We start from the raw sequence: 23,883 nt of genomic DNA, 5'->3' as shown, positions 1-23,883 counted from the left end.
ACAATAAAAACAATATTATACTGGCACAAATCTAATATTAAAAAAAAACTAAAAACCCTATCATAATTAAAAACCAAACAGCACATACATACCAAACATAAATTATAATAAGCCTGGGGGAAAGGTGTCTCAAATCCCCCATGCCTGGCGGTATAGGTGGGTCTTAAGTAGTTTACGGAAGACAAGGAGGGTGGGAGCAGTTCTAATCTCCGGGGCGAGTTGATTCCAGAGGGCCGGGGCCACCACAGAGAAGGCTCTTCCCCTGGGGCCCGCCAGATGTTAGACCACCTTAACTTGTGGGTCAAGGATATGTTTACGGGAAATACTAATTATGCTTAGATTGATTTGAACTATTCATTCATTCATTCATTCATTCATTTATTTATTTGGCTTGTATGCCGCCCCATTCTGTGTCATAAATTACAAAACAAAATTATTGGTCAACATCTAAGCATAAATAAGAACAATTGAAAACTGTTGAATTTGAATGAAAAATTAATCAAGATGTATAACTTTTTACTAAATCTGAAAATGAAAAATGTACAAGTCCCATGGAATTGGGCGACATAGAAGTCAAAATAAATAAGTAAATAATGTATAGTAATAGCAATAGCACTAAGACTTATATACTACTCTATAGTGCTTTACAGCACTCCCCAAGCAGATTACAGAGCCAGCATATTGCCCCCAACAACCTGGGTCCTCATTTTACAGACCTCAGAAGGATGGAAGATTGGGTCAACTTTGAGCCAGTCAAGATCAAACTCCTGGCAGTAGGCTAAATCAGCCTGCAATACTGCATTCTAACCATCGTGCCATCATGGCTCTTAATGTATGTGTCACACTAGAAGCTGACCCTTTTATTTATTCCCCACTGCTGCTATCTAAATTAGATTCTTCTGCAGTGCCACCATTTATGTGGAATGAGAACTGTGCTCTGTTGGTCCACAGCTCCATCCTAGGGGCTCCCAGGGGTTAAAAGGAGGGTGGGTTTCCACTGTGCCACATGTGTTTTGCCATAATAAACTTGTCCACTTTCCAACTCCAGGGTGCAGATTAGTTTGTTCACATCAGCGAAAGTTTGCAATTTCAAGATTTGTTGGTAGAGAAATGTCTGTAGACCAGAATGCATTGCTGTAAATTGACAGAATTAACTTCTGTGGAGACGTACAGAATTACATTTCATGTGGTAACAAAAGAGAAATTTATTGAGTCCTTTTAAAAAAATTATTACTACATAGTAACAACTACAGAGACCGGTGTTAATGGTATTACAAGTAAGGAATCACTGGTTGTTGGTTTTTTTAAGGTATAAACTGCAATAACAATATCCTGGGGGTAAGATAAAATTTATTTGCTCATGTGGAACCCCCCCCCCCCCCAGCATTATACACAATAATTTTAGATACAAGGCCTTCAAAAATATTTTTCATCTAAATTACTGGGTTTTTTTTCACTATTTCGAAAGGATTGACGTTATAAAACTAAAAGGAATTACAATTTTACTTAGTTTATCTTTCTAATAATAGGGTCAGTTAAAATCAGCAATATACAGTAGAGTCTTGATTATCCGACATAAACGGGCGGGCTGCTAGTCGGATAAGCGAAAATGTCATTATCCGGGGGGTCTGAGAAAAGCCTTGAGATCACTATATGTATTGAAGTTTTATTGCAGTAATGTTACAGTAACAACATTGTACTAATGTATAAACAGTTCAGTCCTCTCAAAATGTAAAGAAATCAGTGATCCTTCCCCGTCATGGCTGCCATGTTTGGGGGCGTGTCTGGGGGCACGAAAATGCCTACAGCCACACCCCCAAGCAACAACGATGTCAGATAATCCGGAATGTCAGATGACCGAAGGACAGATAATTGAAACTACTGTATTGGGGGAAAAACATATTATTAAAAATATGCTTGTATTTGGGGAAAACCCTTTAGAAATTGAATATTTTTTTAATTTGTGCCAGCATGTTGTCATCCATTGGAGGTTTCCTTTGACTTCCAGGCTGCAAGAATTTCTTTACTGTAGGGATATTGCTTATTCTTGTCTTAAAAGCCTAGGAAAGAGAGAGACAAAAATCCTCTAAGAAACAATGAAAAAGAAAATACAAGTTTACTGCCTGAAAATGCTATCTATTTCTAGATGCAAAATGAAAATGTAAGGCTAGCAATCATTAAATGTTGACGTACTAAAAGTTTTAATATTACAAAGTATTGCAAGGAAGCATGACAATGGGTGAGGGTGAGGTCAGAAATCTTAATTTCAAAACGTTCTTCCGAAAAGTAAATTGGAAATCAGCAGAAAAATACTCCATAGAAGATTGAATAAATAGTTGTCATCGCAGAACTAATGGGAGACTAGGTTTTACTTTTCCCTGGTTCTTCAAATCTATGCAATAAAATTGGTAGGTTATTGGTGTTCATTTACAGTGGGGGTGTCCCTCTGACCTTCCTGCCAATCAGCTTAAAGCTCTCTTGGAAGAATTGGCGCTAGACTTATGGCTGGGGGTCACCACAACATGAGAAACTGTATTAAGGGGTTGTGGCATTAAAAAAATTGAGAAACACTGCACTCTCTGTTTTTGCCCATCAAATCATCTGATAGTTGAGCAACTATTGGAAATAGTTCTTACATATTGAGCAATCCGCACAAGTTCAAACTGCCATTCAGGCTAAGGTGCAAAAAAACAACAACCTGGCAAAGCATCAAAGAGCTGTGAGTGGGTGGGTGAAGTTTTTAAAGGGAACTTTGCCTTATTGGATCTTTTTGATCTATCCCCAAATAATCAACTTCAAAGAAACATCATCTAGTATTGATGAAAAGTGACACAAGATTCTTCTGCAGCTAGACTGGCGAGATCTACCAGTGCAGAGTCCGGTGAATGAATCAAGTAATATGCACATTTAAGGAAGAACAAGAAAGCATGTTCTAGGACCTGATGAAACTGAGATTCAAAATCCTGATTGCTCTTGGAAGAGGTGGTGGGGGTTTTTCCAAGCATTTGCCATCAGCATAAGCAGTGATTAGAAATGCCTACATTTCAAAAGGGCTATAAAGGTAGCCCTCAACTTACAACAGCTCATTTAGTGATCATTCAAAGTTGCAACAGCACTGAAAAAAGTGACTTATGACCATTTTTCACAATTACAACCATTATTATTATTATTATTATTATTATTATTATTATTATTATTATTATTATTAATTAGATTTGTATGCCGCCCCTCTCCTAAGACTCGGGGCGGCTCACAGTACCCCCATGATCATGTGACCAAAATTCAGATCCTTGACAATTGGTTCATACTTATGACTATTGCAGTGTCCTGGGGTCATGCGATCACTTTTTGCAACATTCCAATGAGCGAAGTTAATGCTGAAGCCAGATTCACTTAACAACCAGGTTACTAACTTATCAAATGCAGTGATTCACTTAACAGCTGTGGCAAGAAATGTCACAAAATTGGGCAAAACTCACTTAACCATATAAATTTGGGACTCAATTGTAGTTCTACATTGAGGACCACCTGTATATTATCCATATAAAGCAAAGGGATAGAAAATCATACTCATTCACTATATGATATTGCAGATGTCAAAGCCATTATTCTTAGTATCATCATCCTCATCATCATGGCATTCTGGTAGCTGCAGTGGTTCTTTTAAAATAGTCTCCATGAGGGGCTGACAATCTAGACCAGAGGTCCCCAAACTTGACAACTTTAAGACTTATGGACTTCAACTCCCAGAATTCTCCAGCCAGCATAGTTGGCTGGAGAATTCTGGGAGTTGAAGTCCACAAGTCTTAAAGTTGCCTAGTTTGGGGACCCCTGATCTAGACAATCTAGACTTGCCTTATATTGCCAAGTCAGATGACTTGCCAATTATCACAGTTTTAATATTGTCCTTACCTGTAGCAGAGGAAATTTAGTGAGAACACCAGACTTGAATTCTTCAGTCATTAAAATAGCTTCCAAGAGATGAACATCTGCCCAACTGAACTGGTTACCAACCAGAAAATTTTGTCCATGGTCTTTCAAAATCTATAACATGAAGAAACCCAAGATAAGATGAAGGTATTTGTCCTCTAAGATTGTAAGAGGCAAATATATTACTTTAGACAGATAAGGTTCCCTGGTACCATTCTAACAGATGTAATATTTGCAACAGGAGCCAAATAATTGCTTTGGCTATTGATGCTATACAATGGATGGTTCCCTATTCTTCAAAGGTAGTGCTAGAGTCCAGTAACCACTGGTATCGGGTTACTACTGGAGCAGGAAACATGCTCAGGAAACAAAATCTTGCGAGAGGACACATCCGTGTGAGGTTTCGACAATTTTGGGTGATTTTTGCTTCCGCGCATGTGTGGAAGCAAAAAAATCAGCAAAATCTCACACGCCCATGTATCTTCTTGTGAGATTTGCTTCCTGTGCATGCACAGAAGCAAAATCTTACTCCAGAGCTGCATGGACATCAGCATTGGTAGCGGTGGTAAGTTGGACCCCCCCACCTGGTAATCTCTATTTGGAGAGCATTCTGATTACAAGATATAAATTTAATAAATAAATAAATTCTGCTGTGCCCCATATTTACATCATGGGAAACCTATACTAGAGTATATAAATTCTGGACCAACCTTTCCAAGCTGGTAGGGCTCAGACAGATTGGATTACAACCCCCATTATCCTTAGCCAGCACAACCACGGGGATTATGAATGCTGTGATTCAACCTGACTGGAAGGAGATACACGGGGAAGATGAGTTTTAAATCCCCTGCCTCATTATCACTTACCTTCTCGTATACTGGAAAATATCTGGTGGTAGCTCTTTCAATAATCAAGGCTCTTTGCTTTTCTTTATTTTCAGCAGGCTCTAACGGAAACATCATTATCATTCCCATCAGATCGGTGGTTCCTTCCACATACATGTCAATCCTGAAAGACATGGTCAAAGGGGAGAGAGAAAATATTTTTTTAAATTAGGTGCTCTTCAACTGGACCCCAGGTGTCTATAGGGACACATATCCATTAGCTTGACCTGTATAAAAATAGTTTAAAATTATTACTGTGTTTCCCTGAAAAAACAATCTTATCCGGAAGTACAGTGGTACCTCTACTTACGAACTTTTCTAGATAAGAACTGGGTGTTCAAGATTTTTTTTGCCTCTTCTCAAAAACCATTTTCCACATACAAACCCAAGCCTCCAAAACTGTAGCTGGAAAAGGCAAGGAGAAGCCTCTCTAGGAATCTCCAGGGAGGAAACAGGGCTGGAAAAGGCAGGGAGAAGCCTCCATGGGGCCTCTCTAGGAATCTCCTGGGAGGAAACAGGGCCTCCACCCTCCCTGTGGTTTCCCCAATCGCACACATTATTTGCTTTTACATTGATTCCAATGGGGAAAATTGCTTCTTCTTACAAACTTTTCTACTTAAGAACCTGGTCATGGAACAAATTAAGTTCATAAGTAGAGGTACCACTGTAAGCCCTAGGTTGATTTTTACATGTGCGCCCAATATAAGCCCTACCCCCAAAATAAGCCCTAATTAAAACACACACCTCCACACTCCAGGGTGCAGGGGTAAAAATTAAGCTAGGGGGGGATAGGGGGAGGGGGGGAACTGCCCTGCTATTTACCTTTGGACAGTTGGAGCCAGTCCTCACACACCTCGACCCATTTCTTCTGCAGCGGGCAAGGTTTTCCTGAAGGACTTTATATCTGATAACAGAGCTCCCGATCGATCCAGAGCTCTGTTATCAGCTGCAGAGGCCTTCAGGAAAGCCTTGCTGTCCAAATAAGTTCTTGAAGGCCTCTGACAGAGAAAATGAGGCCAGTGGCAATGCACACAAGTGAGATGAGTCAGTGGACCACATCCCTTACCAAAAAACAAGACCTGGTGCCCTTTTTGGTGACAAAAAAATATAAGACAGGATCTTATTTTTGGGGAAACACAGCAGGTTCTTACCCAGTACGGGCCACATTGCATGCTGGTAGTAAAATGTGCGCTGTGCACACATCTTTAGTTCATGAGTATGCACGTGTGCATGTCTCAGTGAGATTTTGCTTCTGCACATGTGCAGGAAGCAAAATGTCACAAGGGGACGAACAAGAGAGAGATTTTTGGCAATTTGTTTATTCTGTGCATGTACAAAAGCAAAAGAATTGCTGAAATCTCACTTTCTCTCACGATATTTTGCTTCCTGCACATGTGCAGAAGCAAAATCTCGCTGGGACACACATGCGTACACATTGGCAACCTGAAGCTGCGCGCTCAGCACATGAGTAGCGGCACAAAGTAGCAACCCTCGCCTGAAACATGGATAGTTACTTTTGGGGAAGGGAGGGTATTTAAGAAATATAAACCTGATAGAAGCATTTCTATTATCTTCTTCGTGAATGTGGGCAACCTAAAGCCTGATTTAAAGCATCCATTAAATGTATTAAAAATTAGTCAGTTCCGTCAGTTAAAGAAAGTCGGTTCTTTTCCATAGATTGCCATTTATTATTGCATTAAAGGTGCAATCTATAGAAGGCAACTGACTGTTTTGGCAAAAAGATAAAAAGGGTTTAAAACATCATCCATGACTTCTATTTTATAAAACATATTTTTCTAAGATCACTGTGCAGGAAGGGAACTCACTGTTGATACAATAGCTATGACCTTCAAATGAAACATTCCAACCAACATGGCTGATATTGAAAGAAGCTAAACATTTTAACTCATTAATACCAGGAAGACCGTAAGATTCTTATTCATGCTTCAGAGGATTGCTTTCAAAAAAGATAAAGCCTTGCTGCCTAGACTTACAGGTTGCCCTTTAAATCATTGTTTTCCTATTCATTCATTCATTCATTCATTCATTCATTCATTCATTCAATTATTTATTAATTATTTATTCATGTATATTTATATGCTGCTCATTCCAATAGGACTCATTGCCACAACAAAAGCTACTTGTTCCAATCATTTGAAATCCAAATGAAAGATTTTATCAGCAGGGAATATAATAATACAGTACTCTATCACTGGATCTATATTGCAAATGCTGAAGTGACCAGCAGATGGGGGGAAAGAGCTACAAAAGACCCATCTCTTTGCCACCATCTAGTGGTTCTTTGTAATACTGCATTCTTGAGTGCAACACCTCAAACTACATCTGCATTATATGCTATATCTGTTACAAGTTTGTAATCAATTCTAGATTTTAATCAACATAGTCATAATCCCGTACAGCGCTCTCTCTTTCAAATCCTTCCCGTAGAGATTGTATTTTGCGGCAATATAGCTGAGAATGGCTCGTGTTTGCACCAGCTTCATTCCATCCATTTCCACCATGGGCACTTGCTGGAAAAGCAGCAATCCATCTGGTGAAAGACAAACAAGAAGAAGAACAGTTCAGAAAATAGAAATTCAATTTAAATCACACTGAAAATGTTTATTGAATATTTCAAATTTGAATATTTCAAATTGATTTGACTATATATTGATTTGACTGATTTTTTAATATGCTCTATTATTTCTTTAAAAACCCATGCATTAAAAAATTCATGGATTACAGCCTCGGGATAGACAGCACATTGTAACACAGCAACATCCATGTATAACCAGGATATTTAATTAATATGAATTGATTTCTGGGCTCAGCAATTTTGGGAACAATTTTACTGGCTGAGGAAATCTAATCGAGCTCATCATAGAAAGGGCGCTTTGTTGAGAGTCACTACATCATTACATTGTGAGGATAATTCTACTGAGGATGCAAGTACAGATAAGATATATGGAATCCTCCTTGGGCCGGGTGGTGCAGCAGGTAGAGTGCTGTACTTCAGGCCACTGAACCTGACTGTATATCTGTAGGTCAGTGGTTCAAATCTCATCACCAGCTCAAGGTTGACTCAGCCTTCCATCCTTCCGAGGTGGGTAAAATGAGGACCCGGATTGTGGGGGCAATATGCTGGCTCTGTTAAAAAGTGCTATTGCTAACATGTTGTAAGCCGCCCTGAGTCTAAAGGAGAAGGGAGGCATAAAAATCGAATCAATCAATAAATAAATAAAATAGGTAGTATAATAGTAAAAAAAAAGAAGTCCCTGTTCAGGATTGGATCCAGAAACAAGCTTATCAACTGCCCAAGCTCCCAATAAATCTTTGTAATTCAGATGATGGCATTCAATGCCCCTAAAAGCAGAGTGCCTATAAACTCTTGCCCTGATCTCATCATAGAGTGGAGAATAAATTTTATTCCAAATTTGCATCCAACTCACCACTGCGCCACTTCTCCAAATCTTCACTCGTATCTAAAAATTGTTCTTCAAACTGCAATGCAGAAACAAAATAAAATGCTTTTTTCCTTGTTTTATAAGATCATTTTGGAGAAAGTAACTTCATGCTTGGTATATTTTTGGTCAACAAGTTGTGTTGTTTTTTTTAAAGCAATATGACAGAGGCTTCGTATTCGGGGGTGGAGGCTTATTCAGGTTTTTATGAAGAAGTAATAGGTGTCTTTGCAAAATGGCTGTTGGAAGAGCCTTGTGCATTTGCAAACAGGCTGCCAAAACTACAGCACCATTTTAAAACTTCCTAAATACTTGAAGGTGTGCATAAGGGTGTGCATAAGTGCACTAGAGTGCCTTCCGTCCCTGTCCTATTGCTCTCCTATATCTCCTATGCTATTCTTCTATCCTATATTTATTCTATTCTTTCACTGATATATTTTATTCCTATTTCTTCTCTTCTCTTCTTTCTTAGATATATTTTACTATGAGTATATCCTCTATAACCTTCATTATATATTTACTATATGTATGCCCAATATAACTCTCATTGTGCAAAGGACAAAATCAATCAATCAATCAATCAATCAATCAATCAATCAATAAAAGGTGACTCTGTGCCTGTAATTTCAGCCTTGCAGTTTTCATGTCCACAATTTGTGTTCCTTGTTCTGGAATATTGTCTTTCAATTTCCTTCCCTAGCACATAGTCATGACTATCCCTCGGTGCTCTTTGATCCAAATTCTAATCAACTTCAAGTCTGCTTTATTGTTGCAATCAACCAAGGTCAGCTAAACAAAGCAAAAGGCTTCACAAGCATATGGCTTAAAAAGGAAATCAGCTATGTATTTTTAATTCCATTGCAAAACGTGGCTTCGATCTGGAAACACTCTAAGCCCTTTCCCGATTCTCATTTCATTGTCTAGACAAGTATATCAATCCTACCCAAAATTTGCATTGAGTATCGACTCCTTTTTTTTTTGCACCTCAGATGCTTTAAATTTACCAGTCAGAGCCTCCCTAAGATTTTGAAAAATCTGTTTCACAAGGGAAAAGAAAAGGGAGCCCTGTCCCCTCCCCAAATCATAAAATATCCTATGAATGCTTTGATTCTTGCACCTGTGGATGTATCAACCCATCCATTTAGTGAAGAATCTGTTGCAAGGGTGAATCATTGGTCCGTCTCCAGTGCTGGTGTTAGAAGATCCTTTTAACACATCAGCCAGAGCACTAGCTGAATTCTCTGCCGTATGCCTGCAAAAAAGCATGATAAAACAGACCTCAATCCCAGCTGCCGCTAGCAGCCAGCGGATGGATTCCATTTTTCCTCTTCCTCGAGTGTAATACAGTTTAGGTTTCCCTGCCATCCTTTCGGAAATTCTTCAGAGTCTCAAGCTCAGCACAGTAAGAAGATGAACTTTGTGGATCTCCTAAAATAAATACAGAAGAGGAAGCATAATGAATCCAGAAGTAACTGCTTTTGCCACAGGAACCATGAAATACGGTCTATAGCCGTGATGGCGAACCTATGGCATGCGTGGAACCATATATATGCCGGCATGCAAGTCATAGAAACATAGAAGTCTGACGGCAGAAAAAGACCTCATGGTCCATCTAGTCTGCCCTTATACTATTTTCTGTATTTTATCTTAGGATGGATATATGTTTATCCCAGGCATGTTTAAATTCAGTTACGGTGGATTTATCTACCACGTCTGCTGGAAGTTTGTTCCAAGGATCTACTACTCTTTCAGTAAAATAATATTTTCTCATGTTGCTTTTGATCTTTCCCCCAACTAACTTCAGATTGTGCCCCCTTGTTCTTGTGTTCACTTTCCTATTAAAAACACTTCCCTCCTGAACCTTATTTAACCCTTTAACATATTTAAATGTTTCAATCATGTCCTCCCTTTTCCTTCTGTCCTCCAGACTACACAGATTGAGTTCATTAAGTCTTTCCTGATACGTTTTATACTTAAGACCTTCCACCATTCTTGTAGCCCATCTTTGGACCCGTTCATTGCCCTAGTTCATCTCCAATGCGCATGTGCGCACCAACCAGCTGATTTTTGGCTCGCACAGAAGCTCTGGGAGGGAGTTTTTGGTCTCCAGAGGGCCTCTGGGGTTAGGGGAGGCATTTTTGCCCTCCCCAGGCCTTAAGGAAGCCTTTGGAGCCTGGGGAGGGCACCAAATGGGCCTACCAGGCCCACCGGAAGTCAGAAGCAGAGCTATGGGAGAATTATGCACACATGCGCAGGTGGATGGGGTACATGGGAGGGATTGAACTATGGATGTGGGCATGCAAGTGCACTTGATAGCGTGCACATGTATATTTTTGGCACCCATGGGAAAAAAAGGTTTGCCATCACTATATCATCTACTGCATACCCTGACTGGGGTATGCAATAGATGATACTTCTGGGGTGATCTTCTTCAAGACCAGGCTTCTTCAAGAAGACCAGGCTGTCGCTTAATGGTTGGGTTCCCATCTTAAGCAGAATTCAACAGGTCTAATTTTCCTCAATGCCAACAGTAGTTGGAAAACTTGGTATTCTTAAATTTCAGCTTGCCAGCCCCTCTTCAGCGATGGAGAAGTCTTGCTATAAAAAAAACACTGGACCCCATTTGAGAAGATGACTTTAGAAAATCTCAAACTATTCTTTGAAGGATCAACATTTAGCTTGAGAGTTTAACAACCTATAGCAGAATGGAACAGAACAGAATAACAGAATTGGAAGGGACCTTGTAGGCCATCTACTCCAATACCCACACACCCTCGCCCAAGCAGGAGACCCAACACCATTTCTGACAGATGACAGCCCAGTCTCTTCTTGAAAGCCTCCAGTGATGAAGCTCCCACAACTTCTGAAGGCAAGCTGTTCTATTGATTGATTGTTCTCACTGTCAGAAAATGTCTCCTTGTTTCCAGGTTGAATCTTTCCTTGATCAGTTTCCATCCATTATTCCTCGCCTTCAGGTACCTTGGAAAAGAGCTTGACTCCCCCCTCTTTGTGACAGCCCCTCAAATATTAGAACACTACTATCATGTCTCCCCCTGATCCAATTATGGCTCCATTGTGGTTCAATTTTAAACTAGGATATCCTATCTGTCTCAATGCGGTAATTTTCAGCTTAGATACATCTCCCCCAAAGCTATCAACCCCAGATAGCTTCATGTTATCCATACAATCCCGAAATATCTACTATAATAATATACATTGGAGGATATCTGTAAAACTGCTAGACAAATCTCACATAAATGTCCATGTAGATAACACTGCTTTTATCGTAGCATGCCCTGTAACTACCAGGAGAAGCCATTAAAAGCACTCACCAGGTGTAACGTCTCTGCTAGGTGACTGTTGTGAGAAATGACTCCCAAATCAGCAAGGAGCCTGAACGTCTGCCTGCTTTTGTGCAACGGCTCCTTTCGGGAGGGGGGGAAACAGGGAGATTTAAACCGGTTTTTTAAATATGCTTAGTCATCCCACATCTTCCTTCAAGGATGAAGGGATTCGAATTAATCTGTGAACTAAATTTTGCAACTTTTTTTTTTTAAAAAAAAGAAACAACCCTGACAGAGCAAATGATTAACTTGCCTTTAGAGCTGGTGAAGGAAAGTCATTTATCAGGGTCATTCCTCAGTTATGCAACAGATAGATAGACCATTCAGCAGGAATACTATAGCTTCTTTCACACAAGGAAAAAATGTATCCGTTGAATGTCATGCTGCCATGCAGCTGATAGAGGAAAAATATATTATACACCAGCCTTTTGGCCCAGTTTAGCTCCAATCCTGACAAATTACATTCACATACTGTAGTTGTCTTGGTTACAAGTGGGCTCTGCCAATTGACTTGGGATCTTTTCAGAAATACTGAAGATTAGATAAAACCCTATCTCCAGCCTATTTACGCATTAGGATTTTTTAAATCTAGTTCGTTATTGATGTTAATGGCTTAATGTTGTAACATTTATAACTTTTCATTCTCTTTATTGTTATTTATGACACTATAAGCTGCTCAGAGTTGGTTGACAGTGAGATGGATGACAAATAAATTTAGCAAATAAATTGGCTTGCTATTTCTTTCTTCCAGAATATAATTTCAAGCCCTCTACTTAGTCTAAAGCACTGATTTTCCAAGTGGTTTCTGACTGAAGCACAAACCAAAAGTTTTTCTCTCTTTAGCTTTCTAGATAAGCCAAGGTGACCTGCATGCTTGGTGAGGCTAACTAATCAAACAAATTGTATTTTTGTTCTTCAAAGGAACGCTTGATATGAATACAGTATTTAAGAAACATACCAGGGGTGCGTTCCACTTACCTTCACCACCGGTTTGCATCACAACATTTTGTGTGCACGTCCCCTGATGCAATTTGGCTTCTGAACTGAGCATGCTCAGTAGCTGACGTCAGCCCGAAACATAGCTGAGGAGTTGATCAGCTGTGCTTCCGGCGAAAGAATAAAGGTCAGTATAAACCCGGGGGTGGGCAGGAGGGCTCATTGTCAAGCAGCAGAACAGGAAAAATCTTCAAAGCAGTAAAAAAAAATTGTAAAAAATTCAAAAACAAATGGCTGTGCCCACGGACTGGCACCAGCCGATCTAGTTCAGTGACATCACCAACGGGTTGCTACTAGTTCGGGTGATTCAGTCTGAACCAGGTAGAACCCATCACCGAAGCACACAGTATTACTTTATGTCACACAAGCAAATACGTAAGGCAGTGATGGAGAACCATTTTTTCCTCGGGTGCCAAAAGAGCATGTGTGCCTGCTATCGTGCATGCGCGAGTGCCAACGCCCATAATTCAATGCCTGGGGAGGGCAAAAACAGCTTCCCCGGCCCCCCTGGAGGCCCTCTTGGAGCTGGGAACAGCCTTTTTCCCAACTTCTAGTGGGTCCAGTAGGCTTTTGTTTCACCCTCCCCAGGCTCCAAAGGCTTCCTTGGAGCCAGGGGAAGGTGAACTACCCTCCACCATCACCCACGGAGGCTCTCTGGAAGCCAAAAACGCCCTCCCAGAGCCTCTGTGTGAGCCAAAAGTCAGCTGACTGGCACACACATGCACGTTGGAGCTGAGCTAAGGCAACTGCTCATGTGCCAGCAGATATGGCTCCATGTGCCAACTGTGGCACCCCTGCCATAGGTTCGTCATCACTGACCTAAGGGATGTCGACTGGTAATAATCTCTTATCTCTCATTTCAGGACATATTATTATTATTATTATTATTATTTATTAGATTTGTATGCCGCCCCTCTCCGTAGACTCGGGGCGGCTCACAACAATAACAAGAACAATGTAAGAACAAATCTAATAATTTAAAAAACACTAAAAACCCCATTATTAAAAGCAAACACACACACAAACATTCCATGTATAAACTGTATAGGCCCGGAGGAGATGTGTCAGTTCCGCCAGGCCTGACAGCAGAGATGGGTCTTAAGAACTTTACGAAAGGCAAGGAGGGTGGGGGCAGTTCTAATCTCCGGGGGGAGCTGGTTCCAGAGGGTTGGGGCCACCACAGAGAAGGCTCTTCTCCTGGGTCCTGCCAAACAACATTGTTTAGTTGACGGGACCCGGAGAAGGCCAACTCTGTGGGACCTAACCAGTCACTGGGATTCATGCGGCAGAAGGCGGTCCCGGAGGTATTCTGGTCCGATGCCATGAAGGGCTTTATAGGTCATAACCAACACTTTGAATTGATATGTGTGCAGGGCATGTAATTGTGCTTATGATCAACTAGGAAAATCCAAGTTATCCCACATTGCCATGCACACAAAGGAAAAAGAGACTGAAGACCATATAGGTAGTCTTCTTACAACAGTTCTTTTAGTCACCTTTCGATGTTACAACACTACTGAAAAAATTACTTATGACCATTTTCCACACAACCATTGTAGCGTTTCCACAGTAACATGATCAAAATTTGGGTGCTTGGCAGCAGACTCATATTTATGATGACTGCAGTGTCCCAGGTCACGTGATCACCTTTTGAGACCTTCTGACAAGCAAAGTCCATGGAGAGCCAGATTCACTTAAGAAAAGTTTAGAGGTATCTTTTTCACCACATACCAGCGGTGGGTTGCTCCCGGTTTGGACCAGTTAGCAACCCAGTAGAACCGGTAGCGCCGATGGTGGGAGGCTCCACCCACCCACCTGGGATGCTCCACCCAACCTCATGAGGCTTCTGAACATGCGCAGAAATGTTGCGTGTGAATGCAAACTCTCAAACCAGTAGCAAAATCATTTGCAACCCATCACTGCCACATACCCAACAAACGCAAAATGATTTTGCCAATCAGAGAGACATTTGACAATGGGTGCAGCCACTAGATGGAGGTTCACTGGAGGAGCCCACCATAACTATTTGGGAAATGTATTTGGGATCTGAATGCCATATTGAGACTGAAACCAAAATTATGAAGGGCTGACACTTCTGTAAGATAAGCTGAATTCCAAGTTATCCCTTGTGAATATTTGGACTTTTTATTTATTTATTTATTTTGTCCAATACACAATGAGGGTTTTAGTGGGTATATATCTATATACACATAGTAAAATACATGATGAAGGTTATAGAGGAGATACTCATAGTAAAATATATCTAAGAAATAATAGAAAAGAAGGTATAGTAATAGAACATATCAATGAAAGAATAGAAGAAGAGATATAGGAATAGAAGAAAGGTATAGGAGATATAGGAGAGCAATAGGACAGGGGACGGAAGGCACTCTAGTGCACTTGTACTCACCCCTTACTGATCTCTTAGGAATCTGGATAGGTCAACCGTAGATAATCTAAGGGTAAAGTGTTGGGGGTTTGGGGATGACACTATGGAGTCCGGTAATGAGTTCCACGCTTCGACAATTCGGTTACTGAAGTCATATTTTTTATAGTCAAGTTTGGAGCGGTTAATATTAAGTTTAAATCTGTTGTGTGCTCTTGTGTTGTTGTGGTTGAAGCTGAAGTAGTCGCTGACAGGCAGAACGTTGCAGCATATGATCTTTATTTAATAACATGGTACATGGTGGAGTGGAGACACAAAGTCAGTGACTACATGGTGTTTTCTGACTGGGCAATCCAGATTAAGGAGATTATTCAGATAATCCACTTGCATTCTGGACAGCTGCTCCTCATGAATGAGCAGCAGGAATTTAGGTTAATGCAGTCAGATTGGGAGTTGAACACCACAGCGTTGAACAAATTCCATCAAGCTCAAAACATCAATGTAATCCTTATAGGTACGCTGCCAAACCCATTTCTTGATCACTTTGGGAATTTGGGAAAAAGATGCCTCCAAACCTTTTCATCTATTAAGAATCTTACAATGGGCAATAAATCTGGTAACATACACTGGGTGACTTCACTTCAATCCTTCGCAGAAAGCAAAAGTTCTAAAACAGTGGTTCTCAACCTTTCTAATGCCGTGACTCCTTAATTACAGTTACTCATGTTGTGATGACCCCCATCCATAAGTCTAGCACCAATTCTCCCAACAGAGCTTTAAGCTGATTGACAGGAAGGTCAGAGGGACACCCCCACTGTAAATGCCTGATTGGTCGGATTGTAAAAATCCAAGGCGCCAGAATAGAAGCTTTAGTTCCTAACACCATGGGATGTTTGTCTTTTCTCATGGTCTTAGGCAACCCCTGTGAAACGGTAATTCGACCCCCAAAGGGGTCCCAACCCCTAGGTTGAGAACCACTGTTCTAGAGTATTCTATGATTCTACACTCACACTGAAATAGAGGGGTGGGTGTGTAAAGAGAGAAGAGGTAAGGTTGGTTGGTTGTGGATTCCAGTTGCCTCTTGAAAAAAGCACCTTTGGGACAGGAGACTGTGAATGCTAGTCAGGATTTAGGCATAAATCCAGCTGGGTGACCATGACCCAGTCAATTTCTCTCACAAAGGAGGCAGGAGTAAGCCACTTCTGAAAATCTTGCCAATGAAACTGCAGGGATTAATCTATGCAATTGTCATGAGTCAGCACTGGCTCAAAGTCACAAAACCAACCCCTCCAGCCGGCGCAGAAGGATACCATGGTCGATGGTATCGAAAGCCACTGAGAGGTCAAAAAGCACCAGGACAGAGGATAAACCCCTGTCCCGGCCCCCCCAGAGATCATCCATCAACGCGAACCAAAGCAGTTTCTGTGCTGTAGCCTGGCCTGAATCCAGACTGCTGAGGGCCTAGATAATCGGCTTCTTCCAAGGACCGCTGGAGCTGGAGCGCCACCACCTTCTCAACAACCTTCCCCATAAAGGGAAGGTTGGAGACTGGATGATAGTTGTTGAGAACGGCTGGGTCCAGGGAAGGCTTCTTGAGGAGGGGGTGCACAAGTCTCTCCTTATAAGAAGCCAGAAAGGATCCTCTCCCCAAAGAAGCGTTGACAATCTCCTGGACCCAGGTCCATGTCACCTTCCTGCTGGCCGAAACCAGCCAGGAGGGACACGGATCCAGTAAACAGGTGGCGGAACTCACAGCTCCAATGGCCTTGTCCACTTCATCAGGTGTCACCAGATCAAACTCTTCCCAGACAGATGGACAAATACGGGCCCCAGTCACCTCGACTGACTCATTGTCAGTCGACTCTGTTATCCAATCGGAGTCGAGGTCCGCCCAGATCTGAGCAACTTTATCAGCGAAAAGTGTGTTAGTCCTCGGCACTACTCTGCAAGGGCTCCCCAAATAGTGGCTTGATAACCATTTACTTATTGATTTCAGAAAGTTGAATCTTGAAGAGGCCTGAAGTAGCTTCAGAGAAATCTAACTTTAACCTTCCCAGCTTCTCAATTAAATAATTAACCTCCCCAGCAGTGCCAAGAAAAAATCCATACTGTTTTAGAGTGTACTGTAAAAATTAGATTCATATATAACTATCCTATGCAACTGGCCCTTGTCTACATGTGAGTGTGTTGGTGTGTCTTTTACAGGTAGTCCTTGACTTATAATCACTCATTTATTGACCACTCGAAGTTACAACACCATTGAAAAAAGTGATTTATGACCATTTTTCATAAACTGCAAAACTGTTTCAGCATCCTCACAATCCTCACAATCCTATGATCAAAATTTAGGTGCTTGGCAACTGATTGATATTTATGACAGTTGCAGTGTCCCAGGGTTGTGTGATCAACTTTTGTGAGCTTTTGCCAAGCAAAATCAATGGGGAAGTCAGGTTTACTTAGCAATTTATTATTAACTTAACAACTTCAGTGATTCACTCAGCAACTGTCATAAAATGGGACAAAACTCACTTAACAACTGTCTCACTTAACAACATAATTTTGGGGCTTTGTGATCATAAGTTGAGGAATACCCTGTATAGGGTAATTTAGGAGCATTAACAAAACCAGTGTCTAATAAAAATGGAATTGATAAATAAAAAGGAAAGCTTTAAAAAAAACTTGCTGATCTGTCTTGCAATTTCTTAGAGTGTTTTTTTAAAAGAATGAATGGAAAGAGATGAGCCAAGACCAAGCGTTAAATTCTCCTGCTGACTAAATGAACACTACAAATGGAAATTCCTCCCAAGCTAATGATTAAAATATTGCATTAGCAAAAATTGGGTTTAAACCTACAGGTTTCCAGCTGCCCAGCCTCTTCCAAAGGACAATCCTGGTATTTTAGGTTGACTTTTTGCAATCGGTTACTCAATTAACCAGCCTGAATATGCACTTTGAACAGTTCACTGCACACCAGACTGCAAAGGGCAACGTTTGTCTTTAATATAAGAGTATGAAAAAGGCCTCACCACCCTGCATATTGACTGAGAAGAATTCAGCTCAGCGGTGTTTAAAGACCTTCATGATTCTTGACAAATGTTTCTTTTTATTTTATGTACATTGAGAGCATATGCACCAAAGATGAATTTGTTGTGTGTCCAATCACACTTGGCCAATAAAGAATTCTATTCTATTCTATTCTATTCCGTTCCGTTCCGTTCCATTCTATTCTCAGTTTGAAAAGAGTTTTCAGCAGAGGTTAGCAGCCTGCCAGAATGAAGGCATCCAAAACTTTCTCCTAGATCTACCAGACTCTTCCTGAAAATAAGAATCCACACTTCTGCTCTTTTGATGCTTATTTAGTTGTTTCTAAAATCCATACGGCTGCTTAACGAAGTCTGGACAGCAATTACCACAAATATAATTCAGATAAATTTGTGTCGTCCCAGCAAGCTCTTTTTTCACATAGGCTTCCCTGCCCCCACTCCCACAATTCTCAATTAATTAATGGTTTGCGTCACTACTCCTACAGCTTGTCTGGAAGGACTCTTAAAATTAAAAGAAGGACTCTTAAAATTAAAATCAAAAAAAGCTTGCCAAACATAACCATTTCCTCCTCCTCCTCCTCCTCTTTCCAACCAATGTTCAGATACTAAGAAAAGAAAGCCCTTCAGATCTGCCCTTGGTCCCTTTCCATAGTATGTATGTGTGTATGTATGTGTGAGACAGGACTTATTTTGGGGGAAACACGGTATATGTATATGTAATCTTTCCTGTTCTCTGAAATCCATGTCTCACTTTCTCTAACTAATATTGCCAATGTTACAAAATATATAAAAAAATAAGAGTTTAAGCTGAGACTGTACCATTTGCCTTACTTCCCACTCTGTTTGGATTTTAAAATCAGGCAAAGTTTATTAGATTTATATGATTTATTTGATGTATATGCTGCCCAACTCCCAAAGGAGTTGGCAACGAAAAGTAAAAATGATAGACTATCTTCTAATTCACCCTAGATTCCTTTACTAACCTCCAAATCTTGTGTCCAGCTGAAAGTTCTTCGGTGAGAACTTTATGAGGGTGTCTGCCACATTGTTCAGTGCGGTTGCACAATGTCTGCTCCTGAATAGGTCTGGCACTTTTGTCTCAGGGGCCCAGCAATACTTGAAATCCAATCTTCTTCTTTTTTTTTGGCTTGCCCATCTTTAGGCAAAGAGGAAAGGGCAACGCTCAGTTGGGGCCTTCTCGGATTTCAAGAGGATAATTCTTAGGCAACAAATATAAAATGAGATTTTATGTCTTCTTAAATTACATTCAGATTTGTCCTGGCAGGCATTTTTGCATGCTATAGAGCTCAACGGTGAGATACAGTTACTTTTAATTCTCAGTAGCAGTGAGAGCAGAGAGAAAGAGTCTTACACACTCAAACACTGTATCTTCATTTTTGGTACATCCATGTACAGTGATACCTTATCTTATGAACTTAATTGGTTCTGGGACGAGGTTTGTAAGGTGAAAAGTTTGTAAGTTTGATTCCCATAGGAATCAATGGAAAAGCGATTAATGCGTGCAAGCCCAAAACTCACCCCTTTTGCCAGCCGAAGTGCCCGTTTTCGCGCTGCTAGGATTTCTCTGAGGCTCCCCTCCATGGGAAACCCCACCTCTGGACTTCCGTGTTTTTGTGATGCTGCAAGGGAATCCCAGCAGGGAAATCCCAGCAGCACCAAAAGGGATGCTTCGCTGGCAACAGAAGTCCGGAGGTGGGGTTTCCCAGTGAGGGGAGCCTCAGCGAAATTGCAGCATTGCAAAAACACGCAAGTCCTCGAAACCCCACCTCCGGACTTCTGTTGCCAGCGAAGCACCCATTTTTGCACTGCTGGGATTCCCCTGCAGCATTGCAAAAACATGGAAGTCCAGAGGTGGTATTTCACATGGAGGGAAGCCTCAGGGGAAACCCAGCAGAGCAAAAACAGGTGCTTTGCTGGCAACAGAAGTCCAGAGGTGGGGCATCCCAGTGGCGGCGGCTTGGGTTTGTAAGGTGAAAATAGTTTGGAAGAAGAGGCAAAAAAATCTTAAACCCCAGGTTTGTATCTCGAAAAGTTTGTATGACGAGGGGTTTGTAAGACGAGTTATCACTGTATTTAGTCATGAGAAATTTGTGCACAGGTGTATACAGATTTGATAAAACTGCAGGCATTATCATTCTCATCTCCTTATGAAAAGACAGTACACTCTAATGTTAAAAATCTTAGACTTCCTGCTCAGCACCATGTTTCATAACCAAATTGACATATCAACTTGAAACAGACTAATTACGAATTCTCTGCTTAATCCACCTCGCATTATTGTGGTGTCAATAAAATAACACAAGGCTTATTTCCTTGAAGTCCTTCAAAAATGAAGGCCAGAATGATAGATAAATAAATAATGCTGGACCCTCAGATCTTTCTGAAGGTGTAAGGAAGCTGGTGAAATAACTGGATGGTTGTGAAACTGTGTCCACCCAGCAGTTTGTTTGTTTAATTTAACTTCTATGCCGCCCAATCCCAAAGGACTCAGGGCGGCTTACAACAATATAAAATTACCATATAAAATTACAAACAACAAGAAAAAGTTTACTTTCATAAACCCGTCTTTATGCAAATACTAGGGAATTGATTGAACCACGAGTTTTAAAGTTCTGTTAATTAAAAAAAAATCCAGGAATAAGAGGCAGAATGACTTGGGGAGGTTGGGAGGGGATGAATATCAGCCAGTAAGACTCAGCCTTTCTGCTACACCTTAGAATTGTTATGGTTACCCCCTGGTTGTGTTCAAGTGAGCTTTGTTGTTTAGACTCACACAGAAGTCCATCAAATTCTGGTGGAATTCTAAAGTTCTGTGAAATTGATTTAATTGATTGATTCTTTACCCCCTCGCAGCCACATAGATTGATCTTCTCCAAGGCAGAAAACAGTTGGAAAAACAAGGGTTCAGCCCCCAGGCAATTATAGAATCATAGGATTGGAGGAACTTTGGAGGTTTTTATGTCCACTCCCTTGTCCTGTTCAGGAATCCACATATTTCAATAAATAGTTCAAAGGTGATCCTGAAGATGGATCAGCCATGAATTTGGTAAGGAAATTGATAATAGCGATAGCACTTATTTTATTTATTTATTTTATTTATTTTGTCCAATACACAATGAGGGTTTTAGTGAGTATATATCTATATACACATAGTAAAATACATGATGAAGGTTATAGAGGAGATACTCATAGTAAAATATATCTAAGAAATAATAGAAAAGAAGGTATAGTAATAGAACATATCAATGAAAGAATAGAAGAAGAGATATAGGAATAGAAGAAAGGTATAGGAGATATAGGAGAGCAATATGACAGGGGATGGAAGGCACTCTAGTGCACTTGTACTCGCCCCTTACTGACCTCTTAGGAATCTGGATAGGTCAACCGTAGATAATCTAAGGGTATATACCACTTTACTGTGCTTTACAGCATATTGGCCCTCAACAATTTGGATCTTCATTTTACCCAGTTCGGAAGGATGGAAGTCAACTTTGAGCCTAGTGAGATTTGAACTGCCAAATTGCAGTCAGCCAGCAGTCAGCATAAGTAGCCTGCAGTACTGCAATCTAACCACCATGCCACCATGGCTCTTGATGCTAAGGCTATGCTATTGGCCTTGGTCCTATTCAGCTGCTAATCTTACAAGGATTCTTTCTCCCCAGACATGTGGATTGTTATTGGTACCGCTTCCAAATTGCAGAAGAGCAGACAAAGCAAGCCTATAGAAGAAGAGGGCCTGCCTCTGTGTAATTGTGTTGTTTCCATGAAGTTTGAGTTTTCTTCAATGCCCCTTAAGCCTCAGTTCACGTTTCTCTTGAGGCAGCTTCATGCTCCAAAAGACTATTGCATCTGAGAGAAGTACCCAGATATTACATAACATGTTTATAGATAATGGTGTGATTCATGAAAGTAGACCTGCGTGCGGAAATGTTGGAGTGAGCAGGTGGCCTTAGAAATTGAATAAATAAACAAATCTATGCATGCCTAGGCATGTCTCCTTTAATACAGGATATGGGTATATGAAAGAATCTGTTTTGCGTCGATTAGAGTTATGCCATGAAAAATGCTCATGCTTTTCTCTTGACCATGAGAAAAGATGTTACAAAAGACCAATATGTTTTGTAAGACCAACAATCCTTTCCCCACTTGGACATGTGGGAAAATGTCCAAGTAACACAAATCATTTAGCAAAGATTAACTGTGGGCAGATCTAGATAAGGCAATGATGGCGAACCTTTTTTTCCTCGGGCACTGAAAGAGTGCGCGCACATGCTATTGTGCATGTGTGAGTACCATAGATTCGCCATCACAATAAGGATAAGGCATTCACAACCTCTGCAAGAGCCAGGTCCATGGAACAGAGTCACATCTGAGGTCCACTTCTCTTCAGCCACCAGCAGCAATATGGGTCCCTTGCAGACAAACTAGTAAAGAATTTTGTGGAGTTATAAAGAAGAAGACCGTTTCCACACTTCAGTCTTAAGTGTGACTTTAAATTTTGGGCTTAGAAAACCTAGAGTTACATTGCCTTCAATCTGACCTAAATATAGTCCATAAAATCATCTATCACAATGTCCTACTGGTCAATGAATACTTCAACTTCAATCACAACAACACACGTGCACAAAATAGATTCAAACTCAATGTAAACCGCTCAAAACCCGACTGCAGAAAATCTGACTTCAGCCACTGAATGATCAATGCATGGAATGCACTACCTGACTCTGTGGTTTCTTCCCCAAACCCCAAAAACTTTATCCTTAGACTGTCTACAGTCAACCTCACCCCATTCCTAAGAGGTCTGTAAGGGGCATGCATAGGTGCACCATTGTGACTACCGTCCCTGTCCTACTGTCCTATTGTCCAAATTTACCTATACCTACTTGCTTTTGTTTATGTTTATACCATACCTCTTATCTTGTACATGTTTGACAAACAAACAAATATAAACCATTGGAAAAGAGGGTGATGTAAGGAATCACATTCAGATTTCAACTCCTTACCCTACTTTGGTGTGGTGTGGACTTGAAGGTCTGCTTGGACAGTTGTGATGCATATTTTGAGTGACAGGGAGCTTCAGCAGAGGGATGAAAGAGCCACATGCAGTTCCAGAGCTGTGAGTTGCAGACCCCTGGCCTAGATGACTCAAATCATCTTTTTTCACCAATTTATTCCACATCAACATTGATTTAGTTCTCTGATTGGTTACCTCTGACACCAATAGTGAGTTCTAAAACTCTTTACTACCAGTTAGCGCATGCAAACTGGGCTGAACCGAGAGCAATCTACTGCTGCCTGTCACTGACAATTCACATTAGCTACAATTGGCACCTTTGTGAATAAATGAAAATGTTACAAAAGACGAACAAGCCTTCTCCCCAAAAAGATCAGTTGGAAAACACCATTTATGTGTGCGTGCATAGTGACACTGAACTTGCCCTTGCAGAAGAACTTGCTGAAAAAAACCTCAAGCGGCTTTTCTGTTTTGGAACGGAGCAGCAGAGTTGCATAAGGAGGCCTCCATTTTCATCTGGGTCGCTGCCCTAAGAATCAGAATCCAACAGGGGAGATCACTTAGGAAGCTCAGATTGCTTCCTCGTGTTATGTAAGGCAGGATAGAAATCTAAAAAACAGATAAGAACACCTTTGAGCCAAGCTGAATTCCCACTGATGGATCCAGGTAATTTTCTAAGCAAAAGGAGAAAAGCAGTCTGTAACTCATTTTCTCAGGGATGTTTTTTTGGCTCCTCAAACCAATTTGTATCTTTGGATTTCTGGTCACTTCTGATCTGACTTAGTTTTGTTTGTTCATTTAAA

At 40.8% G+C, this 23,883-nt stretch overlaps 1 protein-coding gene across 2 annotated transcripts; it reads right to left on the bottom strand.

Moving 5' to 3' along the window:
• Positions 1–1,185: 1,185 nt before the first annotated feature.
• Positions 1,186–19,199, bottom strand: LOC139156801 (glutathione S-transferase-like). 2 transcript variants are annotated; one of them, XM_070732865.1, is made up of 7 exons: positions 19,029–19,199; positions 9,554–9,703; positions 8,264–8,315; positions 7,233–7,365; positions 4,797–4,938; positions 3,913–4,044; positions 1,186–2,060 (listed from the first exon to the last, which is right to left on the bottom strand). In XM_070732865.1, the coding sequence occupies exons 2-7, from the start codon at positions 9,638–9,640 to the stop codon at positions 1,938–1,940; spliced, it is 669 nt and encodes a 222-aa protein (XP_070588966.1). In that variant the 5' UTR covers positions 9,641–9,703; positions 19,029–19,199; the 3' UTR covers positions 1,186–1,937. The 2 variants fall into 2 exon arrangements, with proteins under 2 accessions (XP_070588966.1, XP_070588965.1); XM_070732864.1 differs by lacking the exon at positions 19,029–19,199 and adding an exon at positions 11,608–11,780.
• Between the last annotated feature and the right edge of the window lie 4,684 nt (positions 19,200–23,883).

The sequence above is a fragment of the Erythrolamprus reginae genome, chromosome 1 (assembly GCF_031021105.1).
Source record: "Erythrolamprus reginae isolate rEryReg1 chromosome 1, rEryReg1.hap1, whole genome shotgun sequence".
Lineage (NCBI taxonomy): Eukaryota > Metazoa > Chordata > Lepidosauria > Squamata > Dipsadidae > Erythrolamprus > Erythrolamprus reginae.
The sequence above is the reverse complement of the archived record's forward strand: the minus strand, read 5'-3'. Positions and strand labels throughout refer to the sequence as shown.

Excerpts from the sequence above, each read along its gene's own strand:
- LOC139156801 (XM_070732865.1), bottom strand. The coding sequence starts at position 9,640 with ATGGCAGGGAAACCTAAACTGTATTACACTCGAGGAAGAGGAAAAATG. Across the intron at positions 7,366-8,263 it reads TTTGGAGAAGTGGCGCAGTG|ATGGATTGCTGCTTTTCCAG; the intron begins GTGAGTTGGATG and ends GTCTTTCACCAG. Across the intron at positions 2,061-3,912 it reads CTAAATTTCCTCTGCTACAG|GCTTTTAAGACAAGAATAAG; the intron begins GTAAGGACAATA and ends TCTCTTTCCTAG.